We start from the raw sequence: 26,265 nt of genomic DNA on the forward strand, positions 1-26,265 counted from the left end.
CATAAGAATGGGTTGTTCCTTCTGGGCTTTGGAAGTTGAAATAATCTCTTGTGTTCCTTACTTCATGAATAAAGAAAAGAGTGGGACACAAAAGATAATCCCAGCACCAGCTCCACAGCAACCAAATTTAATAAGACAAATAGACTCCCTAGTCTTTAGGCTACACTATGTTCCCAGACCCTTTTCCTAGATATAGCCACCTACTATAGCAAACATTCAGAGGTATGAATGAGAGAGGGTAGACAGAGCCTGGTTTTAGCCCTACCTGGCTGTCAAGCAGTTTTTTCTAGTTTGTGAACCTATAAATTTATTGGGGGAAATCTCTCCCTAAGAGGCTAATTTTGCCACTATGCACTTACCATAAAGGGGGAAAGCCATCCATCCATCCAGTCTTGGAGAAAAACACTTGAAACATTGCTATTGCAAAGTTTAGGACTTTGCAGCCATGGCAGCCCCAGTCACCAGGTCTTGTCTGAGTTACCTTCCTCTCCTGTGCAGCATATTCAAAACCTTGTAATTTTTACTTCCCTTTTGCTTTTGTGTTTCTCTTTCTGTCTCTTGTTACATCATTTCTTCATCTAGAAGCCTGGGCCTCCTAAGGAGACTTTCTCCTACTTATATAATCCAGAGAGAGTTTGAAAACATGTGCTGGGGTGGGAGGTGGGATTGACTCTTGAGTCTGTCCGTAAGCAACACAAGTTAAGTATAGCTCTCCACAGTTCCCTTCTTGCCCTGATCCAGGGTAAAGTATGGCACTAAGGGCAGCTAATCTAACCCTTCCTACTTCCCATCTAATAAAATAAACCTAGAACCTCAAGAGTGCTCTGTGATATACATATGGACCTCAGTTGCCTTACAGTTTAAACATAGTAAATCTAATTTTCCCTCCTGAGGCCTATCAGGCCTGTATTTAGAAAGACTTTTCTCCCTATAGTTGAACTCTTGCACCAGGCACACCTGTTTAGGAAAATCTCTGCCGGCCAAATTCAAGGATAAGCAGCCTATTTCCTGTGGATGCCTGTGCTCGCAAAGGTAGGTCCCTCCCAACCAGCTGAGTGACCTGCCTGGCCTGTGCCCTTGCTGAGCCTATGCAGCTCTGCAGATCCACCAACGTCAGCCCTGCGGCGTGTGAACTACCTTTATAGAAGCAGCTACTCACCTATGGTTAAAGCCTTTTGTAATCTACCAAGATCAAAATATCAAATAGTCTGTGGTTACAAACTCCACACACAGGCTGCAACAGTTAAAAGCCAGCTGCAAACCTGAGAAAAACTTGTATGGTCTACCATAAATAAGGCCAAGGTCAAAATGCCCTGCTCACAAAGTTCAAGGCCCAAAGCTTTGGCCACATTATAACTTTTCCACATGTACTGTTTTCTTCCCATAATTTGATTCCTTGTCTGTGTATTAATTTTATGATCCAGTGTGCTGGCCAGATGTTGAAGTCTGAATTTGTCCCTAACATACAGGTTTTGCCAAGCCTGAGAAGGCCTGAATTTTCATAGTGTGGAGGACCTAACTAGAACACATACTCTCTAGAATAGGCTTGCCTTTAAGAGGAGAGGCTGAGCTACTCCACTCTCCCTATTCCACTTTCAAAGTATCTATATCTGGCAAAAGAAGCTTGAGTGATATTTACAGCAATACATATTAAAAACTGGTTTGCCTCAAGCCTTACAAGTAAGACATGGCCTTTCAGCTCTCAAGATCCCTTCCAGTCATATAATTATGCTCTTGTTTACTTGGACACTCAAAACAGAATTTGACATTCAAACACTAAGAAGCTGTAAATGGCTATTGTACTAAATGTTGATGGATTTATTTTGGGAATTTTAGATTTGAATATAAAATTAACATATCTTTCTCTATGAAGAGACTATAATCAATCACATTTGGCTTAACATTCTTTTCAAATTTTATTATTTAGTCTTTGCCTTCTCTTTCTCCCTACTTTCCTTTGTTTTGTTATATTAATTTCCCCTTAGTATTCTTTCTTTTTTATTTTTAAAATATTCATTTATTTATTTATTTGGTCATGCTGGTTCTTAGTTGTGTCACGCAGGATCTTCGTTGCCGCGTGTGGGATGTTTGTTGTGGCATGTGGGGTCTTTAGTTGCAGCATGTGGGATCTAGTTCCCTGACCAGGGATCAAACCCTGGCCCCCCTGCATTGGGAGCGCAGAGTCTTAGCCACTGAACCACCAGGGAAGCCCCCCACCCCGCTTTAGTTTTGTTATCTCTTGTGTTCTGATCATTTTTCCTTAATGCTTGCCTTTTCTTATTTTGTTCCACTGTTTCTCCTTGATTTTGTGATTTCTCTCTCCCTCAGTTCTTCTGTGAAAAAGTACATTAGGAATTACTTTTTCTTAATTCTTATTTTGAGCTGTTTTTCATTGGGGAAAAAAGTCCATTTTTGGCAAATATGCTTCTTTTTTTCCCCCAGGAGGGATTGGGATTGGACCAGAGCTTCTTAAACTTTTTTATGACAGCTACTTGCTGACAGCTTTCAGTGCTGAACACACTTCCATGGATTCCTATGAAGGGATCTAGGCCATGTGTACTCACAGCACGGCAGCTGTAATCCTCTTTTTCTCTCCAAGTGAGAAAGCCTATTGCAATTAAAATGACTAATGTCATAGAATATAATAATCTCTTCTAATTACTTTTTGTGTCAATTCTTTGCAAATTTCATTTTAACTGTTATTAGTAGCTCATAATTTCCATATAGCTTACTTGACTATATTCACTGGACTAAATGATATTTAATAAATATCTGTTTTGGCTATAACGTTCAATACTTCTAGAAATAGTGTTGCATCTTTGAGAGGTGAATCCAGTGGTGCCAATAAGATCAGGCAATTTATTGCTTCACATCCTCTTAAATTCCCCAAACTCTATTCTTGCCTTTATCTACATAGTAGTTGACATTTTTTTTCTTGCATTTTCTGCCGCTCTATTAGCCCCCTCCTGGCCTCATTTCTCTGCCTGGCCTAGATTAAATGGATGATCACCCAAATTACTCTCTTGCCCCAAACCTTCAACATCTTTACACCCAGGTACTTAGGTCACTTGGGTCCAGAGCCCTGGATCAGTTCCCACTTACCTTCTCTTTTTCTATGTCGAGTGTGCAGAATGTTGCTAGAGGCAATAATGCAACTATGTTGATTGTGTCCCTGCAAGTTATGGACTTCATTCTTAGCTTCCAGCCATTATTTTTAAGACCTTATGTTTTTAGAGCAGTTTTAGGTTTACGACAAAATTGAGAGGCAGGTACAGAGATTCTTCATCTTCCCCCGCCCCGACACGTGCACAACCTCCCCTGTTATCAATATCACTCACCAGAGTGGTACATTTTTTTTAAAACCAAAGATGAACCTACATTGACACATCATAATCACCAAAGTCCATAGTTTACCTTAGGGTTCACTCTTGGTATTGTACATTCTTTAGGTTGGAAAAAAGTATAATGTATCCATATAATATCAGAGTATTTTCAGTACCCTAAAAATCCTATATGCTCTGCCTACTTATCTCTCCCTTTCCCTACCCCACCCTTGACAACTACTGATCTAAAGTCTCCATAGTTTTGCCTTTTCCAGAATGTCATATCGTTGGAATCACACAGAATGTAGGCTTTTCAGATTGGCTTCTTTCACTTAGTAATATGCATTTAAGATTCCACCATGTCTTTTTATGGCTTGATAGCTAATTTCTTTTTAGTGCTGAATAATATTCCATTATCTGGATGAACCATGGTTTACTTATCCATTCATCTACTGAAGGACATCTCAGTTGCTACCAAGTTTTGGAAATTATGAATGAAGCTGTTATAAACATGCATATATGTACCTAAGTTTTCAGCTCCTTTAGGTGAATACCAAGGATTGTGATTGTGAATACCAAGGATCACATGGGAAGTGTACATTTAGTTTTGTAAGGAAGCACCAAACTGTCTTCCAAAGTGTTTGTGCCATTTTGCATTCCCACCAGCAATGTATATAAGTTCCTGCTGTTCTACATCCTCACTAGCATTTGGTGTTGTTAGTGTTTCAGATTTTGGCCATTCTAATAGGTGTGTAGTGGTATCTCATAGTTTTAGTTTTCATTTCCCTGATGACGTGATATTGAGCATCTTTTCATATGCTTATTTGCTATCTGTGTATCTTTGGTGAGGTGTGTTAAAGTCTTTGGCCCATTTTTTAATTGGGTTGTTTGTTTTCTCACTATTGAGTTTTAAGAGTTCTTTGTATGTTTGGATAACAGTCCTTTATCAATTATGTCTTTTGCAAGTATTTTCCCTTAATCTGTGGCTTGTCTTCTAATTCTCTTGATACTGTCTCTTACAGAGCAGATGTTTTTAATTTTAATGGAGTTCAGATTACTAATTATTTCTTTCATAGATTGTGTCTTTGGTATTGTATCTAGAGAGGCGTCATCATACCCAGGGTCATCTAGATTTTCTCCTATATTATCTTCTAGGAGTTTTTAGTGTTGTGTTTTGTCAACCTTTTTTTTTTACTAATTCCAGTTATGTTGTCTCATTCAATTACTGATTGTCCCAGTGCTTAACACTATCCTGAAACCTTCTTTGATTGTCCCAGTGCTTAACACTATCCTCAAACCTTCTTTCCAACTTCTCAGCCTCACTCTCCTGCAGATAATTATCTATTCTCTTATCCAGTGAAATGGAAAGGTCAACTATAACCTTTCTAAACTTTCTACCCTTTTCCATTCAGAGAACCTACATCTACCCTCATTCTTCCAACCTCCCAGGCTCACATTCCTGTTCAAAGACAGCCCCCTCCCTGTGCTCTTCATCTCATTCATTTCCATATTCGTTGTCCTTGTATCATTTTTCTATATCACCAACCTCTTACTCTGTACTATTAGTTCTCCTCAAGCAATAAATATGCTTGATTCTTGCCTATACTAAAAAAAAAAAAAAAAAAAAAATCCCCAAACCAAAAAACAACAGCAGCAGCAGCAGCAACAAAAGCAATGACAAAAGCACCTCTTTTGACCCTGTGTCTCTTCTGGTTTCAACTGGCTTTCATCCTCCTCTGTAAAGAGCTCTCTTTAGTCATTGTCTCCATTTTTCACTTCCCATTCACTTTTCAACCCAGTGAAGTCTGACTTATCCCACCACCTCACTTCAACTTGCATAGCTAAAGACACTATGATGTCTGCATTGCACTTTATATGTCCCTTTCTGTGCTGAATCTGACACTCCCAATGGCACATTCCTTGAAATTCCCCTTGCCTTTGGCTTCCATAACCTCACTGCTCTTATTTTTCTGACATTCCTGACCACCTCTTAAAAGTTGGTCTTTTCCCCAGGATTTCCACTGTGAGCCACTGCTTTTTCACACAGTTTTAACTGCCACCTATGTATATAGGCTGATGACTTGCAAGTCTGCATGTCCAGTCCTAACATTTCCATTTTGCTTCAGAGGTCAGGTCACGTCTATGTATGTCTCCCACAGGTACCTCAGATTCAACATGGCCTTGGCTGAATTCATCATCAACTCCCCTACTTCTAAAACTTGGTTCTCTTTCTCTGTTCCTTCTGATTTGGTAGCCCCATGAGTTTCAGAATCATTCTAGAACAGCACAATGTCCAATAAAAATAAAATGTAAGCCACATGTGTAATATAAAAATTTTCTGGTAACCACATTAAAAAATAAAATGAGTCAAGTGAAATGAATATTAAGAATAGATTTTATTTAACCCAATATATCTAAAATATTATCATTTTAAAACATTTAATAGGGCTTCCCTGGTGGCGCAGTGGTTGAGAGTCCGCCTGCTGATGCAGGGGACACGGGTTCATGCCCCGGTCCGGGAAGATCCCACATGCCGCGGAATGGCTAGGCCTGTGAGCCATGGCTGCTAAGCCTGTGCGTCCGGAGCCTGTGCTCTGCAACGGGAGAGGCCACAACAGTGAGAGGCCCGCATACTGCAAAAAAAGAAAAAAACCCAACCATTTAATAGATATTTTACATTTCTTTTGTACCAAGTTTTCAAAATCCAGTGTGCATTTTACACTTACCACACATCAGAGTTTAAACTACTTACTAGGGCTCAATAACCATATGTGGCTAGTGGCTACTGTACAATGCAGTTCTAGTCTTTACTTCCACTAATCTCCCTTTCATCCAGTCATAAGTCCTATTGATTTTGTCTCCTAGGTGTTTCTCCAGTAGGTTTATTTATTTTCATGCTTTCTGCTCGTGGCTTTACTTCACACCTTGTTCATGTCTCACTTGGTTTATTGCAATAGCTTACATAACCTAGTTTGTCTCAGGGAGCATGCAAAATTCGCTGGAATGCAGGAGGATATAGTAGAACATCTACATACATATTTTATCTAGAAAATAAGGAAACAGTTAAGATTTATTAGTATTGAATATATATATATATATATTGATGCCAGTGCCCTCGCTTTGTATCACAGAGAAGTCAATAATAAAATTATAAATGTAACAAATAAAATACATTTCCCCCACAAAATAAAAAACGTAAAATATTTACTTCATCTTCATATAATACTTTAGAATTTCTTTGGGTATTTCTATAGATGTACACAGTTTAGTAATACATTGGTCATATCTACTTAATAAATTTACATGTGTACTTGAAATTTATTTTGGTACTGCCAAATTTTATCACTAAAATTGGTGGTCTATTGAACTGGGTCGACTCTGGCTTTACCCCGCTTGCCTCTCCAGTCTCAATTTCTTCATCCCACCTCACATTTTCTGCATGAAGTAGCTCTTTCATATTTTGTTCTTGTTTGTCCTTCTTCATGGAAAACAAATAAATAGGCAAACGAGCTACTTCCTGACCTAACTCTAATTCTCTGCCAGGTTCTTTCAAGCTATCATGTCTCCAAGGAAAGCCTATTAACATTACCTAAGTTGTGTCCAGTCCTCCTTCTCTTGTTAAGGATACCTCTCTTACTACACTGTTATGTTGAAATTGTCTCCTTATGCATCTTCATTCCCTACAAAACTAAAATTCTTGAGGACAGGGGTGTGGCATCATCATGCTTTTTCATCTTGACATATGATAGGTTCTTAACAAATGTTTGTTGAACTAAATTCATGGCTCTCCTTGATGAAAGCCAGCCTGTTCTATCAATGGGTGAAATAGTGATTTTCTTATTGCAATTTGTGGAGTATCTGGAAGACTTCTTCTTTGTCCAAAAGATGCCTGATAGAATGAAATAGTAAATACACTTTCATTAAGTACTATAATTAATATGCTATTTGTAAGCCCTGGTAGTGTGGGTAACAATCCTATTGGGAAATAACCAGTTCCTTCGTACTAAAAAATTAAATGAGATTATTTGCTCTAAGACGAATGAAGTTTTGATTGTATGTATACATGCAACGGCTTTCAAACTTCAGTATGAATAAGAATCACTTTGGGAAATGTTAAAATGTAGATTCCTGGGTTTCATATGCACATATTCTGATTCCTTTGGACTTATAGGTATCCCAAGAATCTGTACTGTTAGAAAGCATCCCAATGGTTATTTATTATAACCATTTTATTTTATTAGCTGGTAGAAACCATACTTTGAGAAGTATTGTTTCCTTCTTTCTGAAGCAGAGGGTTAAGAACGAGTTGAGTTTGAACAATGGAGAGAACTGCCTTAATCTGGGCCTGAATGGGTTTCTACCTGGAGGTCTGTAAAAGTTAAAGAGTTAAAAAGGAAAATGGGCGATGCTGGGAGATACTGAAACAGGGAATCAAGGGTGACAGAGACTAGGATTGTGGAAAGAGGCTTGGAAGATCAATAATGACCTTGGCTTACTTCACAATATTCCCTAGGATTGACTTTCTTCAACTAGAAAGCTGAAAAATAAAATATAAATATAAACATAAAATCTGATTATTATTAGGTTATTTTCATTTTCCTTTAGGAAGTGACACTCAGTCATTCAATAAGTAATTTAAAAAAATATTTCAGAATGTTTAGGATAATGGACATTGTAGGTATAGGGTGATTTTTGACATTTAGAACAATATACAATTCCATATACATTTCATTTCTATGACAACAAAAATTATCTAACATAGAGGAGATGGTAAACTATGCCGTATGGAAAACAGAATTTAACTTCATAAAAGCTGTGAGAAAAAACAGATTTTCACTTAAATGCTATTTATAGGTAATTTCTTTCCAAGTTGTTAATGTTTAAAAATTTAAATGCCGTTTAAATATTTTTATGAAGACTCTATGTATTTCTTAGCTTGGCAAATAACAACCAGAGGTAGATGGATAAACCTAGACCATTAAAAACCTCCAAACTTTTATTTTAGCTTATTGTTTCAGCTCTCTCCCCCATTCAGCTTATTGAGAGCTGTTAACAAGGAACTAATTGGTTGGCTTGTTTTTTCTTTTCACCATTTGGTGGCCAGTCTCTGGTAGAAATCCTAACGAGATGCAAACCAGGCAAACAAATGGGCCAGTGGGCTGGAAGGGGATAAGAGACAGTAGGCATGGAGAGTCTATTGTTGTTTGTCCAGTCAACTAAATATCTTTTAATTGTAGCAGCACTGCCATAAATAGGCCTGGCACAAGCCTATTAGTCTGCCTTATTTATTAGCCTGCCTGTTTCAGTCTCTCTGCTTCCACCATCCATACAAGTCTGTGATTCTGATTTTTGTTCATTTGATGGGAGAGACTTCCCTCTGCTTATCTGTGCTTTTGGAAGATATATTATTTTGTTTTTTTTTAAAATAAATTTATTTATTTATTTTTGGCTGCATTTGGTCTTCGTTGCTGTGCGTGGGCTTTCTTTTTAGTTGCAGCGAGCGGGGGATACTCTTCGTTGCAGTGTGCAGGCCTCTCATTAAGGTGGCTTCTCTTGTTGCGGAGCACAGGCTCTAGGTGCGCGGGCTTCAGTAGTTGTGACACGTGGTCTCAGTAGTTGTGGCTCTCCGGCTCTAGAGCGCAGGCTCAGTAGTTGTGGTACGTGGGCTTAGCTGCTCCGTGACATGTGGGATCTTCCCGGACCAGGGCTTGAACCTGTGTCCCCTGCATTGGCAGGCAGATTCTTAACCACTGCGCCACCAGGGAACCATGAAGATATATTATTCTGAATAGTTTAATAGAAGGTGAGCTTTGAGGGAACAATGCTATTCTTATTGTAACTTGTATCTTGTTTTTAACTTGGTGCAAACGTGCATTCCCCATGGGCTCATGTTAAATTAAACGTCTCTGCTGATCTGTGCTCTCTTGAAGGTGATTCGCAAGGGATGGCTAACCATCAGCAACATTGGCATCATGAAAGGAGGCTCCAAGGGATACTGGTTCGTCCTTACTGCTGAAAGCTTATCCTGGTACAAAGATGATGAGGTGAGCCACAGAAGTGACAGAATTTTTAAAATTAAAATGTTTCTCTTTCAAATTAATTGATAGTATTGTGATATACAATTTTAAGGCACCAGTGGTTTTTTTTCAGTAAGACTTAGCTTGGGATGTTTGAAGAAGCACTGTTTTTTCCTCATAGATTTAAAATTTTACGATAGTCCCCTCAAATATCTTTTATTTGTAGTCACATTTATTTCCCTGAAGAAATGGAGTTAGGGATCCTTCTTTGTAATAATGGCAAGGTAGTGATATAGTGAAAGCGATTTTCATTCAATAATGTGTTGAAAATACTCAAGATAATAGAGCATCGTAAGAGCAAAGTTAATAGCAGTGATGCAGAGTTAATAAAGCATTTTGGAATTGTTTCTGTGACATCTGTCTCAAATGACAGGCTTTTGAAAATGTCCAAATCACTAGTCTTCAAGTGAGTACTAGATAATTGTTTATACAAATTTTTTCTTTGAGAATTTGATATCTATGTAAAAGCATGAATTATGATAATTATGGTGTTCTGGTTCATGTTAGATGTTAATAATATTGGGCCTGTGACTTATTACTCATTTAAGTCTGATAGAAAAGCACACACAAAAAAATCAGTCTTACAGAGCCATTAAAGTGCTATAAAGTGATACTGGTAAATTTGGGAGGGCATGGATGGAAATTAAGCAGTGTTTTGGAAATTTTAATAGCTCTGGTCTGACTTGAGAAATTTGGGGGGCTTATAATGCAGCATGCAAACATTGGATAAGAATACTCTGTGATAGCAAAACTATATACAAGTGAGATTGTGTCAGTTGTATTTGGTTATAAAAGGCACGCGTTTCAGAGTTAAAAGTCCTTCCGCTCTTGGCTTGATATCTTCTGAAAGCACTGCAAGGTGCTTTTGTAAATTGTTGGAGGAAAAACTTCATGTCCTATGTAGTTCTTTCTTTTTCCTAAATGCTTTGTGCAAATAATGTGTTTAATAAATATCAGATGATCAGTTGATGGGTACTAAATTTTCTGCAGTAAAGGAAATCAGATCTTATAGAAAGGTCCAAAGAGAATTTCTACTCAAAAGCTTTATTTCAAATTTTTGTCACATATTTTAATGACTTCAGTCAAACGTGGAATTGGTTGTTGTGAGTCTGAGGATTAACATTGGTTTCTTTCCTGTGCTGGCTGCTTAGATCTCTCTCTCATTCTGTGGAAGCTCCAGTGTTTAAAGGCAACAGCCTCAGGAGCTCTGAGATGCCTTTCTAGATATAAACATCAGTAATTACATAATCTTCTTTTGTATTCAGTTGCCCTACTAGATCTTCTCTTAGATGCATTTTGTTTACAAGTATTTGTTTACAAGTGTTCACAAGTAGGTGATCATGTATGTACACTTAAATACATATTGGTCTATGGGCCATTCTCAGTTATTCTAGGCAAAGCAAAAGATTTTGCTGAGGAATCATGTTAGTAATAGCTAGTGTTTTATATTTATTAATTAAGGCATTTAATCCACATTACAACCATAAGGATAGGTACTATTATTATCCCCATTTTTCAGGTGAGTAAATGAAGAAAAAACACAACCTTTCAAAAAGTCATTTCTATAGGACTCAGTTTTCCTTATGGTAGAACACTTGGTGTTGGTGAGGATAACTAACTTGCCAAGGTCTCATAGCTACTTGGTAGCAAAGCAGAAATTTGAACACACGCTGTCTGGCTCCAGAGCTTAGGACTTCAACCACAAATGGAGGCAAGAATCTCCGAGGTGCTGGAGTTTTCCAAGTCAACCTCATCCCACAGAGGATTTATTAAGATGAGTACCAGGCATCCCAGCATTGACCTCTCCCTGAGTGTTAGTATCAGGGGCCCTGAAGACTCTGGGATTAGCCACTGCTGTCGGAGTATGGCTTTAGGGTTTCTGAAACAAGCCTGTTGGAAGGCACATGATGCTCCCTGTAGGGAAGGAAGAGGCTTTGAGAGCTTGGTGAGCTCATGGTCACCAGTCAGCCCTTTCTCTCTGCTATAAATTCAGAAAAAATTTTTACAAAATCTCTGCTGCTGAAGCTCCCTCATGAGCACTTGGTTACCATAGATAGAAAATACATGTGTGCAGTTATAATATTAACCAAGTGCCAGAGAACATTTTATTAAAGGTATGTGTGTGGAAGGTGGTGGGCTGTGTGTGTGTGTTGGGTGGGAAGCGTAGGTCATAATGACCCTTAAAATAGATTGGACTGATTTAGATGAAAAAAGTTTAGAAAAGGGTTGTTTTCTTAGTTTAGATCATTTTAAGAAAGGGAAAACGACAGATGAGGATGCTGCTCTATGGAGCTAACAAGTAGGCTAACAACAATACAATATCGGATAGTAAGTGCCCTGAAGAAAATAGGTCAGTGAGCTAAAAACTGACGGGGGAGGGACTTTTAGATTGAGTGTTTGCGAAGAAGTAACATTGGAGCAGAGACTGGAATGACGAACTGTGTAGAAGATTATGTTGAAGAACATTCCAGGGTGGCAGTGGGCAGGAAGCTTATGGCTGAGGTGGAGGAGGAGAAGGAGAGAGAAGTAGGAAATATAGAATCAGAGGTACCTTGTCAGGCCAATGATTTGGATTTTATTCCAAGGATAATTGAAAACCATTGGCCTGTGTCAATAGGATGTGACCTGATTGGATTTACGTTTTAGAAGGATCAGTCTGGCTGCTGGGTTGGTCATGATTTGTGGGATGGAATGTGTGTGTGGATGGAGTTGGGGTGGCAAGAATAGAAGAAGGGAGACCAGCTAGCAGACTGTATCAGTGGTTCAGGCAAGAGAAGATGGTGGCTTGTACTGGCTGGAGAGGAGAGCTCAAGTTCAGGGTAAAGCAAACTGATGGGCCACATACAGCTACACTGTAGTCATTAGCTACTGTTTCTCATGAAAAACTCTGCTCAAGAAACCAGATAGGAAATTTTCCGAATAGTAATGCCTGACTCATGACCCCTGTCTTCAAAGTATGTGTCAGTGGGGCAGAGCCTTTTCTCCCTGAAGCCATCCTCATTCATCCCCACCTTACCACCCCTTGGTAACCACCACTCTGGTTCACCATCCTGCTCCATTTCTATTGCCAGCACTTCCTACCACCACAGACCACCTCTGAGCCTGTGGGCAGGGCAGAAGGGAGGGGTCAGCACTGTTCCTTGCTCTTTACCAGTATTCAACTAATAGTTATTAGCGTCTGCTGGGAGCCAAGGCTGGAAGGGAGGGTATGGGGAAAGGAGGTCAGAAGAAATGTCAGGAGGGTGGGGCTTAGAGGTAGTGAATTTTCTTTGGCCCCTTGAATTTGTACCCTGAATACCCATCCTTTATTAGCAGTGTTTTAAATGATGCTTAGATTTCATACATGCCTTGCTGTCATAGTTTAACTATGCTTCTGGATATGGATTAAAGATGCTTCTGTGGGCAACCTTGAAAACCCCAAATTTACAATTTTCCTTTGTGAAAATAAGCATGAGTCCTTACCCAACTTTTGGAGTCAGTTTGTTGGTAAGTTGAGTGCTTGTACTTTGTTCCCATGGTATCTGTCACATTAGCATCTACACACTTTGGAAATCCTGTTACATAGCAATTTATCTCTCTTAGTCAAGCAAGTGTGACACCATAAATATTATTAGGTTAGTTATAGATTTATCATTTATTTAATAATTTATATTCAGATTTTCATAGAGAATTGTTATTTGTTTCTATGTTCTTTCATCTTCCTGCTTTCTTGTGTAATTAGACTGGTATGTTTTCATTACAATCTAATTGGCTGTTGAATAAATAGCATATTATGGCACATGAATAGATATGGTTTTATTTAACTTTTGACAGGTTTGTAATAAATATAAATGACTTATGAAATGTATTTGTGATTAAAGAACAATGGTTCAAACTGTTTTCAAGATGCGATTAATTGAACAAAAGACCCTGTAGACCATATGCTTGGTGCAATGAAAAGGGTGAGGTGCTGGAGGATGTGAATTTGCTACGACTAACTGCCAGTGTTGGAACAAGTCAGACTTCTCTGAGCCTCAGTTTTAGCTTATCAAATGGGGACTGTTGCTGACCAAATCACCTCAAAGGGAGTTTGTAGGACTCTAAGAAATCGTATATTAACAAGTGCATTTATAATCTTTTAGGCATCACATTTATATATTTATTCTTGTCGTCTCAAGTAATACTATGCCCTCCTACAATAATGTCATTCTTTCACTCACATGTCTTCTAATTTCCAATTTGGTCATTTCATTTTGTGAGATAGGATGTATGGGATCTGGGATTTTTCAGCAGACAATGGTAAGATTCAGGCAGTAAAATGGAACTCAGATCCTGTTCCTTCAGTGGGACTTTTCTATGCTGCCTCCTCACCAGCCTATGGGTTAGAGATGATAATATCAAACTATGTGATTTCCTATCCAAACTGGCAGAGGCAATAGCATGATAACCCTGTGTAATAATTTTAAGCTAGAGTTGGCATGATGGTAATAATAGGTCCCCATCATTTTTCCTGCTTTCTCCCCATCCTTAATATAACTATCCTCCCTACCCTTAAATCTTAGATGGGTTCGTGAACACGCTCAGACATCTGTGGACCTCATGTTTTGAACCATTATTCTACATTACAGTAATGTTATCTGTAATGTTACTGACAGATGATCTTAATGGAAAGGTTTCCACCTGTGTCCCAGGCAGTGTTATTTCAATGTGTTATCTTCAGAGAATCTATATAATACAAAGTGGTTATGGAAAACATAATTAATCTATGTACTTGACTATATGTTATCCTTTAGCATTACTCAAAAATTGGGGCTTTCTGCAACACGAAAATAAATAGACCATCTTGTACGTGGTTAGATAGTTTATAACTAATCACCAAGGGGATTTACCCAAACCTGGCTGTCCTTCCAAATCATACTCCAGTACCCCAGACTCTGAAATTCTGTACAAAAGTGGCTCTGAATGCATTTCTAGGGGTTGCATAGACCTCTTCCTGGGTCCATCCTCTCCAGAGCATTCTGTCATTGTGCATACCCCAAGTCAAGGGGGAACTGTTTATGGGGGTGAGGACAGAGCTTGGACATGCAGGATTGTGTGTCCACATATATCCCTTGGGATCTTGGATGAATGATACTCAGCTCCTTTGATTTCTATCAAAATAATAATATAAAGTTATTTGTAGTACTTATATTTACTAAGGATTTGAGGAAGAAATACAGCAATTCAAACAACCTCAAATAGCATATTAGATAACCCTCTGCACAGCAGTTTTTAACTAGTGGGCACTGGGTGTGTCACTGGCAGCTCTAGCCATGTGCTGGCCCAGCCCAAGGAAAGTACATAGGCTTCTCTCTTTCTCTTCCCCTTCACATCTCTCCCCTCAGTGCTGTCAGTCTGGATTGCCCCAAACTCAAGGTGTTTACTCATTCTTTTATGTACATCCACTCAGCTCTTCTTAGCATCTAGTCCAGCCTTCATTTCAGGCTCACCTTTGTATATCCAAATTAGTCAAAATGCTCAACCAAGCCAAATGGACTTTCAGTTAACAAGATGCTCCCTAGTTCTAAAGTAATTGTGGTTGTAAAAAATATCTCTGTTATTCATTCTACCTGCTTAAGCTCATGAAGGCCAGCTTTCAATCTGAATGATGATCTTGATGAAGATCATCATGATAATGGTTAACATTTATTATTTATAATAAAGTTTATCAGGCACTGAACTAAGTCAATACTTTATTTACATTCTCCATTTTAGAAATGAAGATTGAGACTCAAAGAGACTAATTCAGCCAGCTACTAAGTATCCGTGCTGTGCTCTTAATCACCTGAACATTTCCCAACAAATATATTCTGAGCACCTGTTATGTACCAGACACTATCCTAATCACTAAGGATAAAGTGGTTAGCAAAGTACCCACCCTTATGAAGGATATTTTCTGATAAAGAAAACATAAACAATCAGGAACAACTATGAGATTCAGATTACAAACTGTGAATAAGATAAATCCAATGATGTGTTTGACTTAAGGAGTATCTGGGATGGTAATCACAGCATGGGGGGACATTAAACTGAGTGGTCAGAGAAAGTTTGTGTTAATGCCTAAGGCAAGATAGAGCCTGATGAATGTAAGAAACTGAACTTAGGCCACTGTGACTGGAACAAATAGAGAAAAGGACTCTATAAAGATTAAGGATTTTGATCCAAAGAATGATGAGAAGCCTTTGAAGTTTTTAAGCTGAAGAGTCACATAATAGGATTTGAAAGTTTTATAGATCTTTGTGATTGCTTTGTAGAGACTGGATTGGAGGAGGACAAAACTGAATTGGGGAGTTGTAGAAAGCTATTGCTGTGGTATACATAAGAGATAATGGTAGCTTGGGCTGGATGGGTTGAGGGAAATTGATAGAAATGGATGAATTTAAGAGATTTTTTCAAAAGGAGAAAATTGACAAAACTCATCACACGTGTTAAGTATTGGTTGAATGCTTTTAAGTTCCTGCTGAACTGTAAGCTTCTTGAGCCCAGGAGCCACTGTCTTGTTCCATGTTCTACCACCAGTAGACATGGCTCTGAGAGGTGACGCTAAGTAAATATTGGCCAAGTGAAGATGTGATTGAGCAAATAAATAATTAAGTGCAGCATAGTAATTCATCATGTCCTGGTATCACAAGTGGCTAAACCAAATTATTGAATTACAGGGTAAAATTACCCTTAGATGTAGATTGTCTTAAAATTTTCTTAAGTTTCATGATTGAAGGTTAATGGATTTTTTTTTCCCTCTGACTATATGACTTCCTGGATTGAAGATAATTTAAGCAGAAAATAAATTTCCCAGTGTCATTTTCATACATTATAAATATATTTTGCACAGTTCTTTTTTTTTACATCTTTATTAGAGTATAATTGCTTTACAATGTTGTGTTAGTTTCTGCTATATAACAAAGTGAATCAGTTATATGTATACATGTATCCCCAATCCCCTCCCTCTTGAGCCTCCCTCCCACCCCTCTAAGTGGTCACAAAGCACAAGCTGATCTCCCTGTTGCACAGTTCTTTGGAGGGATTTAGAAAAGGGCAAGGCATTGGAATAAAATAGAAACTATCATTTCAAAAAGATTGTGAATTTAGATAGCTCTACATTAATCTTTAAAATCAGATTTGAAAAAAAAATGTGATGGCTTTTATTTAAATTATTCCAAAATACAAAATTTAAAAGAATAGAATATTCTGATTCAAGGAGAAAAGAGTCTTATTTTTCTTAGTATCAATGAGAAATGTGTAAATGGTAGTTGAAATCTCTGAAAAAAAAGGGATTGCTAGTTTATGAACAATGATAGTACATAGCCAATATTTATTCCATTTAGGTAGTCCAACATGAAGATTAAAATCATAATGGAATACTCCTAGGAAAGTAGGGTAATTCAACAGAAGCATTTCCAGTGGAAATGTACTAACCTTACAGTATTGAAGAAAATCCAAAATCTGCATTGAAATAAGGACATTCTTTGGACTCAAAAAATTACAGGCCTCATTTTTGTGGGTTGATGTGTTTGGAAAGCTTGATAAGGAGATTATATAATTCCCTTATAGGGATATTTACTTAGTATTGTTTTTATTATGTAACTGTAACAGATGACACATGTAACTTTGGTAATAGGAAACGAAGTGACAGCTATGTCCCTGGATGGTGAAAGTTGTGAGACGGAGAAGTTATAGAAATCTTCAGCTCCTTCCATTTGCACTTAGACTTTCAAGATTCTGTTTCCTGTTAGGTCCGCATGCTCCCTGTGATGAGGTCAGGATTGACCCTGTGAACACTAGTCACACTCCTTGCTGAGTTGTTTTAGTTAGCCAAAATTTAGATATTTTTTATTTTAAAAAAGTCTCAATAAATATTAAACTTTAAAACATTTATGTTACTTTAAATTCTTCATGATCATAGTTGTGCATGTGCTTTTTCATATACATAAGCTATCTTGTGTTATGCTTTTTAATGTGGGATTATTTCATGTAAACATTTCCAAGTTCTAGAATTATGCAAAGATTTATACTTTTGAAAAACATATTCAACAAACCATAATGGTAAATGCTATTTCAAATTTATTAAAAATACTTATAAACCCACACCCATTCCCTCATATGTATTATTTGTTGTACTCAGAAGTTTATATTGGAAGAAAAATATTACCCTTTATATTACCGTTTCCTGGAAGAGTAAAATTTTTAAATGTACCTCATTTAATGAATTTATATATATATATATATATATATATGACATTCTTTCAAGCTAAGTAAAAAGAATGTAATACCAATATGTTAACCTCATGTTTTAAGGGAAAATTATTTGAAACGTCATCCTGGAGTGGTTCACTACAGGATGACTGCGCTGGCCTGGCCTCCTTAGCTTTCCCTTTGGAGCTTGGTGTAATGGAACAGTCTCCTTTATGTTATGACCCAGCTATCGTGTCAGCCAGAGAGCTCTCAAGCACTGTCCTGGCACTGCCTTGCCGGGTCCAATAGGATGATCCATATGCGGACTCCTGTCGGAGGCATTTGCTACAGGTTGTATAAAGCATTTACAACTGGGTGATTTTATGCAAATATTGTGAGACATTTTTATATTGTCTTCCTGTTTATATTTTACATTTTGTGAACTATTGTTCAGGACTTTATTTGCTAGTCATGGGACTCTTCTTTAAGGTAAAAACCTTCATTTCATAATGTGTTTTGCAGTAGCATGTTTTAGCAGATGACATATTTCCTTAGGCCAGATTGTAAATGCAAGAATTTAGCCTTAATCATATTTTTACTTATTAGTTTTACCCAATCACTGTTTTTGTTTTTGTTGTTGTTTTTAAGAAACTATGGTGTCAGGTTTGGTAAAATATCAAATAATAATAAAAATTTTGAACCTCGGGGAGTTTTTATCCTTATGACTAAATCTTTCATTTTAAAAATGAAATATCTGAATAAAAATGATTTGCTTTAATCCAAAATATACACTTGAAATGTTTAGTTAGATTTTAAAAAGCAAAAATTTTGGGTAGCCTTGTGCAATATATTTTAAAGTTTGACCAGAATCTTTCTAAGAAAGATGAAAATTAATTTTAAATACTGAAGTTGACATGTTAGTGAACCAAACCAAAGTTGACAAATTTTTAATTTTACCCATCTCTCCATTTTTTACCCTTGAATATTTGAAATATTCATATAAACAAGCCAACCCTGATCATTTCACCCTAGTTCACAGTGTATAAAGTTTTGACATATCCTCAAAAGACATGGCAAAATTATACACTGCATATCCAGTAATAGCTTTCCTTGTTCTTTTTGAAAATAATTGAATTGCCTGAACATTTCAAGAGTTTGAAAATTTACAGTGAATGGGAGCATGTATTCCAAGTGAATGCATTGGCCCCGTAAATTCCACCCTTAGAACTGTACTTCCTTCTTAATTTCTTAATTTAACAATGGCAGTAATAAATCATGTACATCATGACATTTGGAAATATCGAAGCTTCAATTTCAGCTTTGTATATATCAAAAGAAGAGAGGCAAATATTTTAATACACTTGAAAATTATGTTGGAAATAAATACTCTTTTCACTGTGTTTTACCCAGGCCCAAACTGGCGGAGTTTGTTAACTCAAAATACATTATTCCCTGGAATATTATCTCTTCACTCTTTTTCTTTTCTTCATCTCTGTGTCTTAAAAAGTCATGATGATATAGAAAACTAAACTTAGTTTTTGGAGTAGAATTGTTAGAATCACTTATTCTGTCAAACATCAGACTGAGGTTATATTGTTTTGTTACATTCATTTTGGGGGTGCTGCTCAAAAGCTGTGTACAATAAATGTCAAGGGTAGTAATTTACTGACAACGATTAGGAAAAGAGAACTATAGAAAGCACAGGAACATTTTCAGAAATGGGTTTTATTATATTTCATAAGCACCACTCACTTTACTTTTGGTGGGTTTCAATATTTGAATCAAAAATAATAATAATACATAAGAGTTAAGAAACCAACAAATTAAAACCCCAGGCCCCCGCGCCCCTCATTTTGGTTGTAGCTCTTGGTGTAGATGCTATGGTGTGAGGGCTGCTTTCTTTCAATGGCTGGTTGTCATTCAGGCTGGGTTGTCATGTGACTGCCTGTCTGTGCCTGCTGTACAGGTGAGCGGATGTTCTGCACAGCAAGTGTAGACAGGCAGACACATGACAACTCCGTCCAGCCAGGCCCTTGGTTCCTTCAGGTTTCCTTTGCTCATGGGCAGATACAATCAGTCTGTTTTCCAGATTTGGTGATTTTGGAGGGTCAGGGGAAAGGGAGAAAAACACACAATAGAATTAAACATTAAAACATTATGGAACTAAAAACAAGTTAGACTTTTGACTTTATTCAGAAAGTACACTTATACATTCATTCCAAATGTGCTAACATGGATAATTGACAGAGCAGAAAACTCACATTGAAATTTTAAGGATAAAACAACAACAAAAAAGACTAAACACAAGGTTTATTCTTAAATCCAGTTCATATTACTACTGGCCCACATGCAGTCAGAGTTCAGAGTAATTGAACCAGATGTTTTTCCTCTTCACAAAACTCTGCATATTTTAAAACTGAAGTTAAAGATAAAGACTATGTTTATACATGTTTCTTGTAATAGGTAAGTACCATAATCTAGCCCATGAAAAAGAAACTTGTCATTTACATGGAAATGGCAGCCATTTTCAAAATAATCAATGAGCCTAATGTATTTGACAATGCAACAAACGGACTTTGGTATCTGATGCTTTGTTAGTTGGATTTTGACAAGGGGATGTATTTTTATCAATATTTTATTAAGCAACAGGAACTTATATAAACTTCTCATATTTTTTAATGCAAAGTTTTAAAGTATGGATTTGAAAACCAAATAAAAAGCAGTTGTGAGCTTAAGTTTTCTTCCTCTTAATTAACTACAGGGCTGTGCCATGAATCAAAAGGGTATAAACTAAAAAGTTGTTACCCACAGGGATGCTCACAATGTGTATTGGACATTGTTAGTGCAGCGCAGTTACAAAATAGTACCTTAAACACAGAAGAGAAAGCTTCATTTCGTATCTAAAAAGTAAAGCCAGACCCTCTGGAAAATTTCCTTAAAATTCATATAAGAAAGAATTAATGTTGTTAAATATACAGTTAGAAAATTTAATTCTGGTGACTTGAGAATAATTCTACTGGTTATTTTAATATAAATGATCAATTCACTTCCGTAGAGGTATTTAACAAATTTCCCTGCCCTTTAAAAAATAAAATATCCAGATAGTCAAAATTCCAATAAATAGAATTTTAAAAAACAAAACAAAACCTTATTGTCCAAGGAATGTGTACTTAGGGATTTTTTCAAAGAATTTTAAGGAAAACAAGTAGTTTGTTATTTTCCTTTAATTGTAAAATTCTGAGAAAATAGCAAATAGAAAGTTTATGGAGAGCAAAATAGTTTTTAGAGACTGAAAAAAATGACAGTATTCTACACATCTGAACTTTTATGGAGTGATTAGATATGGTACAGTTTTAACAGAGTTGATAAATGCAACTTTCCATTTATTTATTTAATTTCAAAAAATAAATGTCAGATTCTGTTTCTGGTCATCACTTCTGAGTAGAGGACTTATTTTTTTTTCTTGACAGAATCAAAAACATCACTAAACTTGGCTGCTGTTTAAATAATTACAAGGCCAGAGTATGCAAAAACAAATACCTTAAGAAACTATTTTGTTATTGTTGCTGCATTCAGTGCAACAGAAAATATTTATGGAGTGATTCACTTACAAAGAGTATATTGGTGGAAATTTAAAATTACTGTAATTCTGTATAGCTTTCCCTCTCTCTCCCATAAATAATTTGATCCAGTTAACTCTGCTCAATTAAAGGAATGATGCATGCAACCTGAAAAAATAGAAAGAAATATTTGTGAGTTCATGTTATCCTTTAATATGAAGCAGTTCTATTAAACCAAGATACCCAATGTATTTGAGCCTGAAAAACCATAACTGTTTTTCAGGGGGGAAAAAATCTTGCTGAAAAATGATTTTATTCTACTCATAAGACTTTTGGACAATTTATGTTTCTAGTAGATTTTAAAAACACAATTTTAGTAAGTATGTGGCATATGCACACTTTTTGGTTATGTTGAACCTGATGGAAGACTGAAAAAACATTTAAGATTTTTTTCTATCTTCTAAACTGTACAGTAAATATTAATTCATTATCACTTAATATACTAGGTAAAATATAAAAAAGCTATTTATATTATTATCATACCATGTATTTTTTAATATGGTTATTACACCTCCTTTTTGTCTTTTGTTTATTATCTTAAGAAAGAAATGCAAAAATAGAATCATATTCTAAGTCTTCTACAGCAAAATTAAACCAAATCAACTCCAGAAAACTGGCTGTCACAGTTAAGTCAGGAAATTCAAAATTAAGATTTAATTATTTTCTTTAATTTACTTCTTTATCTCTATTTATTAAAACTGATAAAAATTCTTAATAAGAGATCTTCAAAAAATTGATAAATATTTCTACCTAAATAATTTGTAGCACACCGAGGTTAAAAAGGTAGAAGAAACCAAGTAAGAAAGTTTCAATCTTTACTCAGGAATTTCCTGTCTTTTCTTAGGTTAAAGCCTGACTTCTAGTTATTTTAAGCTGGGATTTATGAGTGATGGTCTCTTAGCTATTATTTAGACATTATTGAGATGGGTGGGATAGTCTCCTCAGAGAAGAGCAAATCTCTTGTAGAGTAATCAAAAGCTTTGGCTTCTCTTTAGTAAGGATGGACTCTGGTGGGTGAGTGAACTTTTCTACATTACCAAGTTGTATTTTCTTTTTATGTCCTATAACAGCTTTAAGACTTCAACCGGGGGAAAAAAAAAGGGGGTGGGGGGAGAAAATTCCTTCATTAGGAGTTTTGTGCCTGAACTCTTTCCCACAAAGTGAAAAACTTGGGTGGTCTGTAGGGTGAGAGGTGGGGGTAGATAGTATATTTTGGTTTTTAAAAAATATAAACACATTATCTTGGCCGAAAGCTCAAATACCAAGCAGGAAGGACATTAAACCTATTAACTAATTGCAAGAAAGTGATCAGTGTGAAATTTCATCCCACTGTAAATAAATTTTCTTTGGTTTTGAGATCTATGGCTTAAAAAAGCAGTGGGAGTTGAAAATGTAAATAAACTGTTTTATGTTGATCCTTTTCCAATTAAGAAATGATGGTGTTAAAGCTAAGGCTCTGAATTTCCTTCTCTTAGCGGAAAAATTTTTCATTTTAACTCAGTACCTGGTCTAACTTATCAATCACCATGCGCTAAAATGCAAAATAAACTACTAAGTTTCTATGAAGTACAGTTTGGACAGGCCTTGCAATTTTCTCTTTCTGACGATGTACAATATTTAATTTTAATACTTACACTTACCATTACATCCAGGGGTAGTTTTAGTAGAAGTTGTTCATTGTTGGTTAGTTTCCTCTGGAATAGATCCCATGATCCCTAAAACATTTGTATATTTCCTTACAAAGTAATATCAAAAGAAAGTTAAACATTATTCTAATTACTCTGGAAATAGATAAGGTCATTTTACGATATGTGTGTGTATACATGTTAGTATGTATACCAGCGCATAAACTACCATCCTTCCTTCAGTCAGCAGTGGTTTATAAAGTGAGCTTTTACTTTTGATTTTTAACTTAGTTCATGAATTTAAAAAGATGTACTATTCCTTCCTATTTGTTAAAAGCTTGCATTAAAAATGAGTTGCCAGGGCTCACTGAGCACGTGCAGGGGCTCCTCGGCTATCCCTTTTGCAAATTAATTCTTATGTTCCTACTCCTGTACTTATGCCAAGGACACCATCGGGTCCCCTCTGTCTCCAGACTAAAAGTAATCCTGAGGGAGAAAATAGGTGAGGAACCAGTGGGGGTTTGTTTCATTAAAACAAAAAGACCACTTAATATGAAGAAAGACATTTAAATTAAATAAACATGAAATTAAAGCAAGTTAGGAAATTCAGTTATTTCTATGGAGTAAAAAAACAAACAAAACCCCCAAATTTGAAAAATCTTAAATATTGCCAAAGTACCTTATAGCTATCTTCTTTAGTAACTATATCAATTAGTAAAAATATATTTCTTAAAAAAATAAGCTCCCATAAAGTTACCTAATAGATTTTTTCAATTTTCCTATGTAAAAAAAAACTATATAGAGTTTTAAAATCTTACTTGTTTTATTAAAAATAATTAATCTGGAAGCCTCCAAGATACAATAGAAGAAAAAAAAAAGGATGACATTGTATCATCTAACTGGAGAAAATAGCTAAAATAAATCCTTGCTTTTTATATTTTAACTAAAAACCATGAATAAAAGAGAAAACTTTTGTACCAGTTTTGGAATGATCAAAGGGGTAATTTTTAAAATAAATTGTCTTGACCAAAGATAACGTGAGGAATCTTTGGTAATAAAACGTTTTGCCAAAGAGAACTTGTGACAATGTTTGAATTGTTGTTGCAAAATGTATGATTTAGAAAAGGATTTGTTAAGGAACCAATGTAACTTTACAGAATTTATAGGAGGACAAAAGGGGTTAGATTCACACAAAAGCCTAAAGAACAGATGTTTTCATTATATAGAATTGTTTGGGGGTAGATATAAATGGGGGTTGAGGCAGTAACATTTTTTTCCAGAACGTTCTTTAAGGAACCCATCTCTAAAGTTCAGCATGGATCATATTGCAACCCAGACTTTCTCTATTATTCTCTCTATTGGGATTTCATTCAGCTTGAGGGTTTTCCTCCCTCCCACCTTCCTCCCCCTCTCCCACCCTCCTTCACCCCCAGGACAGCTGGAAACTGACCAAAGAAAACTTTGCTTTCGTTTACAAATTCCTTTTTTATCAGTGGGTTTCTAGACAAAGTACCTTATCATTTTAAGTGCTCAGAGAAGTAGAAGCCTTGTAAAATATAGCCACGAGGGCTCAGCTGACCAGCAGTTATCAACCATTCTTGGATTTTTAAAAAAATGCAATACAGAGATATATATTGTGATATCTGAACATAGAGGTTTTTATTCTCCGATTTATTTATTGCTGACTCAATAAGTTCTGGGTTGGTGCTCTTTTCTGGACCAGTCCCATCTGCATTGTCTGGTAGGCAAAAACTTGGCAGCCTCTTCTTTTATTGTTAGATACTATTATTTCTGATGTTTATATTATATAAAATTTAAGAAAAGCACTATTCAAGTAGCATTTTAATAATAGCAAGTATTCTTTGGGGCAAAATGGATTCAATCCTGGGATGCTAAAAGTTATACTACAGCCCTCATTCGAATAAGTTTTTATGTCTCTGGATTATCAATTTCAACAATTGAAAACCAGCCTCATTAAATTATTCTTAAGTGTTTGGGGTGTGTTTCATATTTCATTTTGAAGTGGGAAAACCTTTAAACTTAAGAAAATAGTTAAACTCTTCAGAAATTGAATAACGTCTAGTAAATCACTATGTACCACACATTGTTGCTCTTTTAAAATTAAATGCAGACCTATCTGTCATGCAGATACCTCAGTTTCTCTCACATGTGAAAGCAAATCATTGGCTCCCCACCTAGGCTCTCCTGGTCATAGCCCAGGTGAGCAGTCAAGAAGGCCTTACCCACAGGTCTTCCCTCGAGCAGTCCTTTCTCGGCAGTGTCCCGAGGGCTTCCTGGTCCCTACTGTGCAAAACCTGTGAAGAAAAACACTGTATATGAGATTCAAAAAAAGGGGCAAACAAATGTCTTCTCCTCGGAAACAGCAACTTTTGTCCCCAGCTGTCCATGGCGTTGCTCTCCCTTGCCCAGTCTAACCAATGTGCAGACTACTGTACAACGGCATTGTCCTGAACAGGTAGTCTGAACACTGGGGCGACGGAGCAGGATCTCCAGAAGCTTCCATCTATGTACTTAAAATCCTCTCCGGTCTTTGGGAAAAAAGGGTTGCATTCGGCTTCCCCCCCTGAATTCTGCTGCCCCGACTGAGACTCAAGGGCTGTGATTTCCAGTCTTGACGTGGCACATTTGCTGCAGACTGGGGAACTGGCAATGAATTTAGGACCAGGAAAAGGGGGAGGGCTGGGCTGGAGAGTCCATATATGGGATGATGTCACCCTGGGGAGGTTTGGGTATGCGCTGTGCCGCTGGAGAGACCGCTAGAATCGCCTGCTCTCAGACATGGGTCTGTGCATAAAATGGTACCAGATGTTTTAGTGTAATGTTAAGCAGTCATTTCATCTTCAGGCCAGATTTTTTTCCTCAACTGGGCAGGAAGTGGGCCCCAGTATGGAAAAGCTGAAAAAAAAGAGTCGAGATGTACAGTTCTGCTGTGGCCAACTGAAAGTGAGTTAGTGTAGAAGTACAAATTTGCTGTCCGATCCAGGCTAGAAAAGTAATTTGAAGATAGAGGGTAGATAAAAAAGTAAACAGAAAGTTGAACTCTGGAAGCCAGAGCTCATTTGGAAACCTTTTTTGAGCTTTCCTGTGGTACTTTATTTTCTGGTAATTCACTCTTCAGAAAGGGCAGATAAGTTCTTTTTTTTTTTTTTCCTCTCTCTCTCTCTCTCTCTCTCTCTCTTTCCCTCCTCCTCCTGTCTGTTGGATCTGTCAGCGGCTTGCAGGCTGATCTAGACTTGAACAGTAATTATAGCAACTTCCTGAAAGTGAAGCCCCCATGAAAAGTCTGGAGAAATGTTCTTTGTCATGGCCTCTCCATGAGTAATTAGTTCCACATGTGGCCTTCCTCAGCTATTTTGGCTGGCTCTCTGAATGCTGTGCTATAGTTTGACCTAAAGAAACTTAAAAGTTT

General features: G+C 36.7%; 1 protein-coding gene across 6 annotated transcripts in view; it reads left to right on the forward strand.

Moving 5' to 3' along the window:
- DNM3 (dynamin 3) overlaps positions 1 to 26,265 on the forward strand; it is a gene marked incomplete at both ends in the record, with an annotated part of 567,700 nt that overhangs the window by 282,521 nt on the left and 258,914 nt on the right. For all 6 annotated transcript variants that reach the window (XM_082656445.1, XM_082656448.1, XM_082656446.1 and 3 more), the window contains one exon: positions 9,254 to 9,367. In XM_082656445.1, coding sequence (XP_082512571.1) covers positions 9,254 to 9,367 — 114 coding nt within the window. The remainder of the gene's footprint in view (positions 1 to 9,253; positions 9,368 to 26,265) is intronic.

The sequence above is a fragment of the Grampus griseus genome, assembly GCF_964374135.1.
Source record: "Grampus griseus genome assembly, chromosome: 1".
Lineage (NCBI taxonomy): Eukaryota > Metazoa > Chordata > Mammalia > Artiodactyla > Delphinidae > Grampus > Grampus griseus.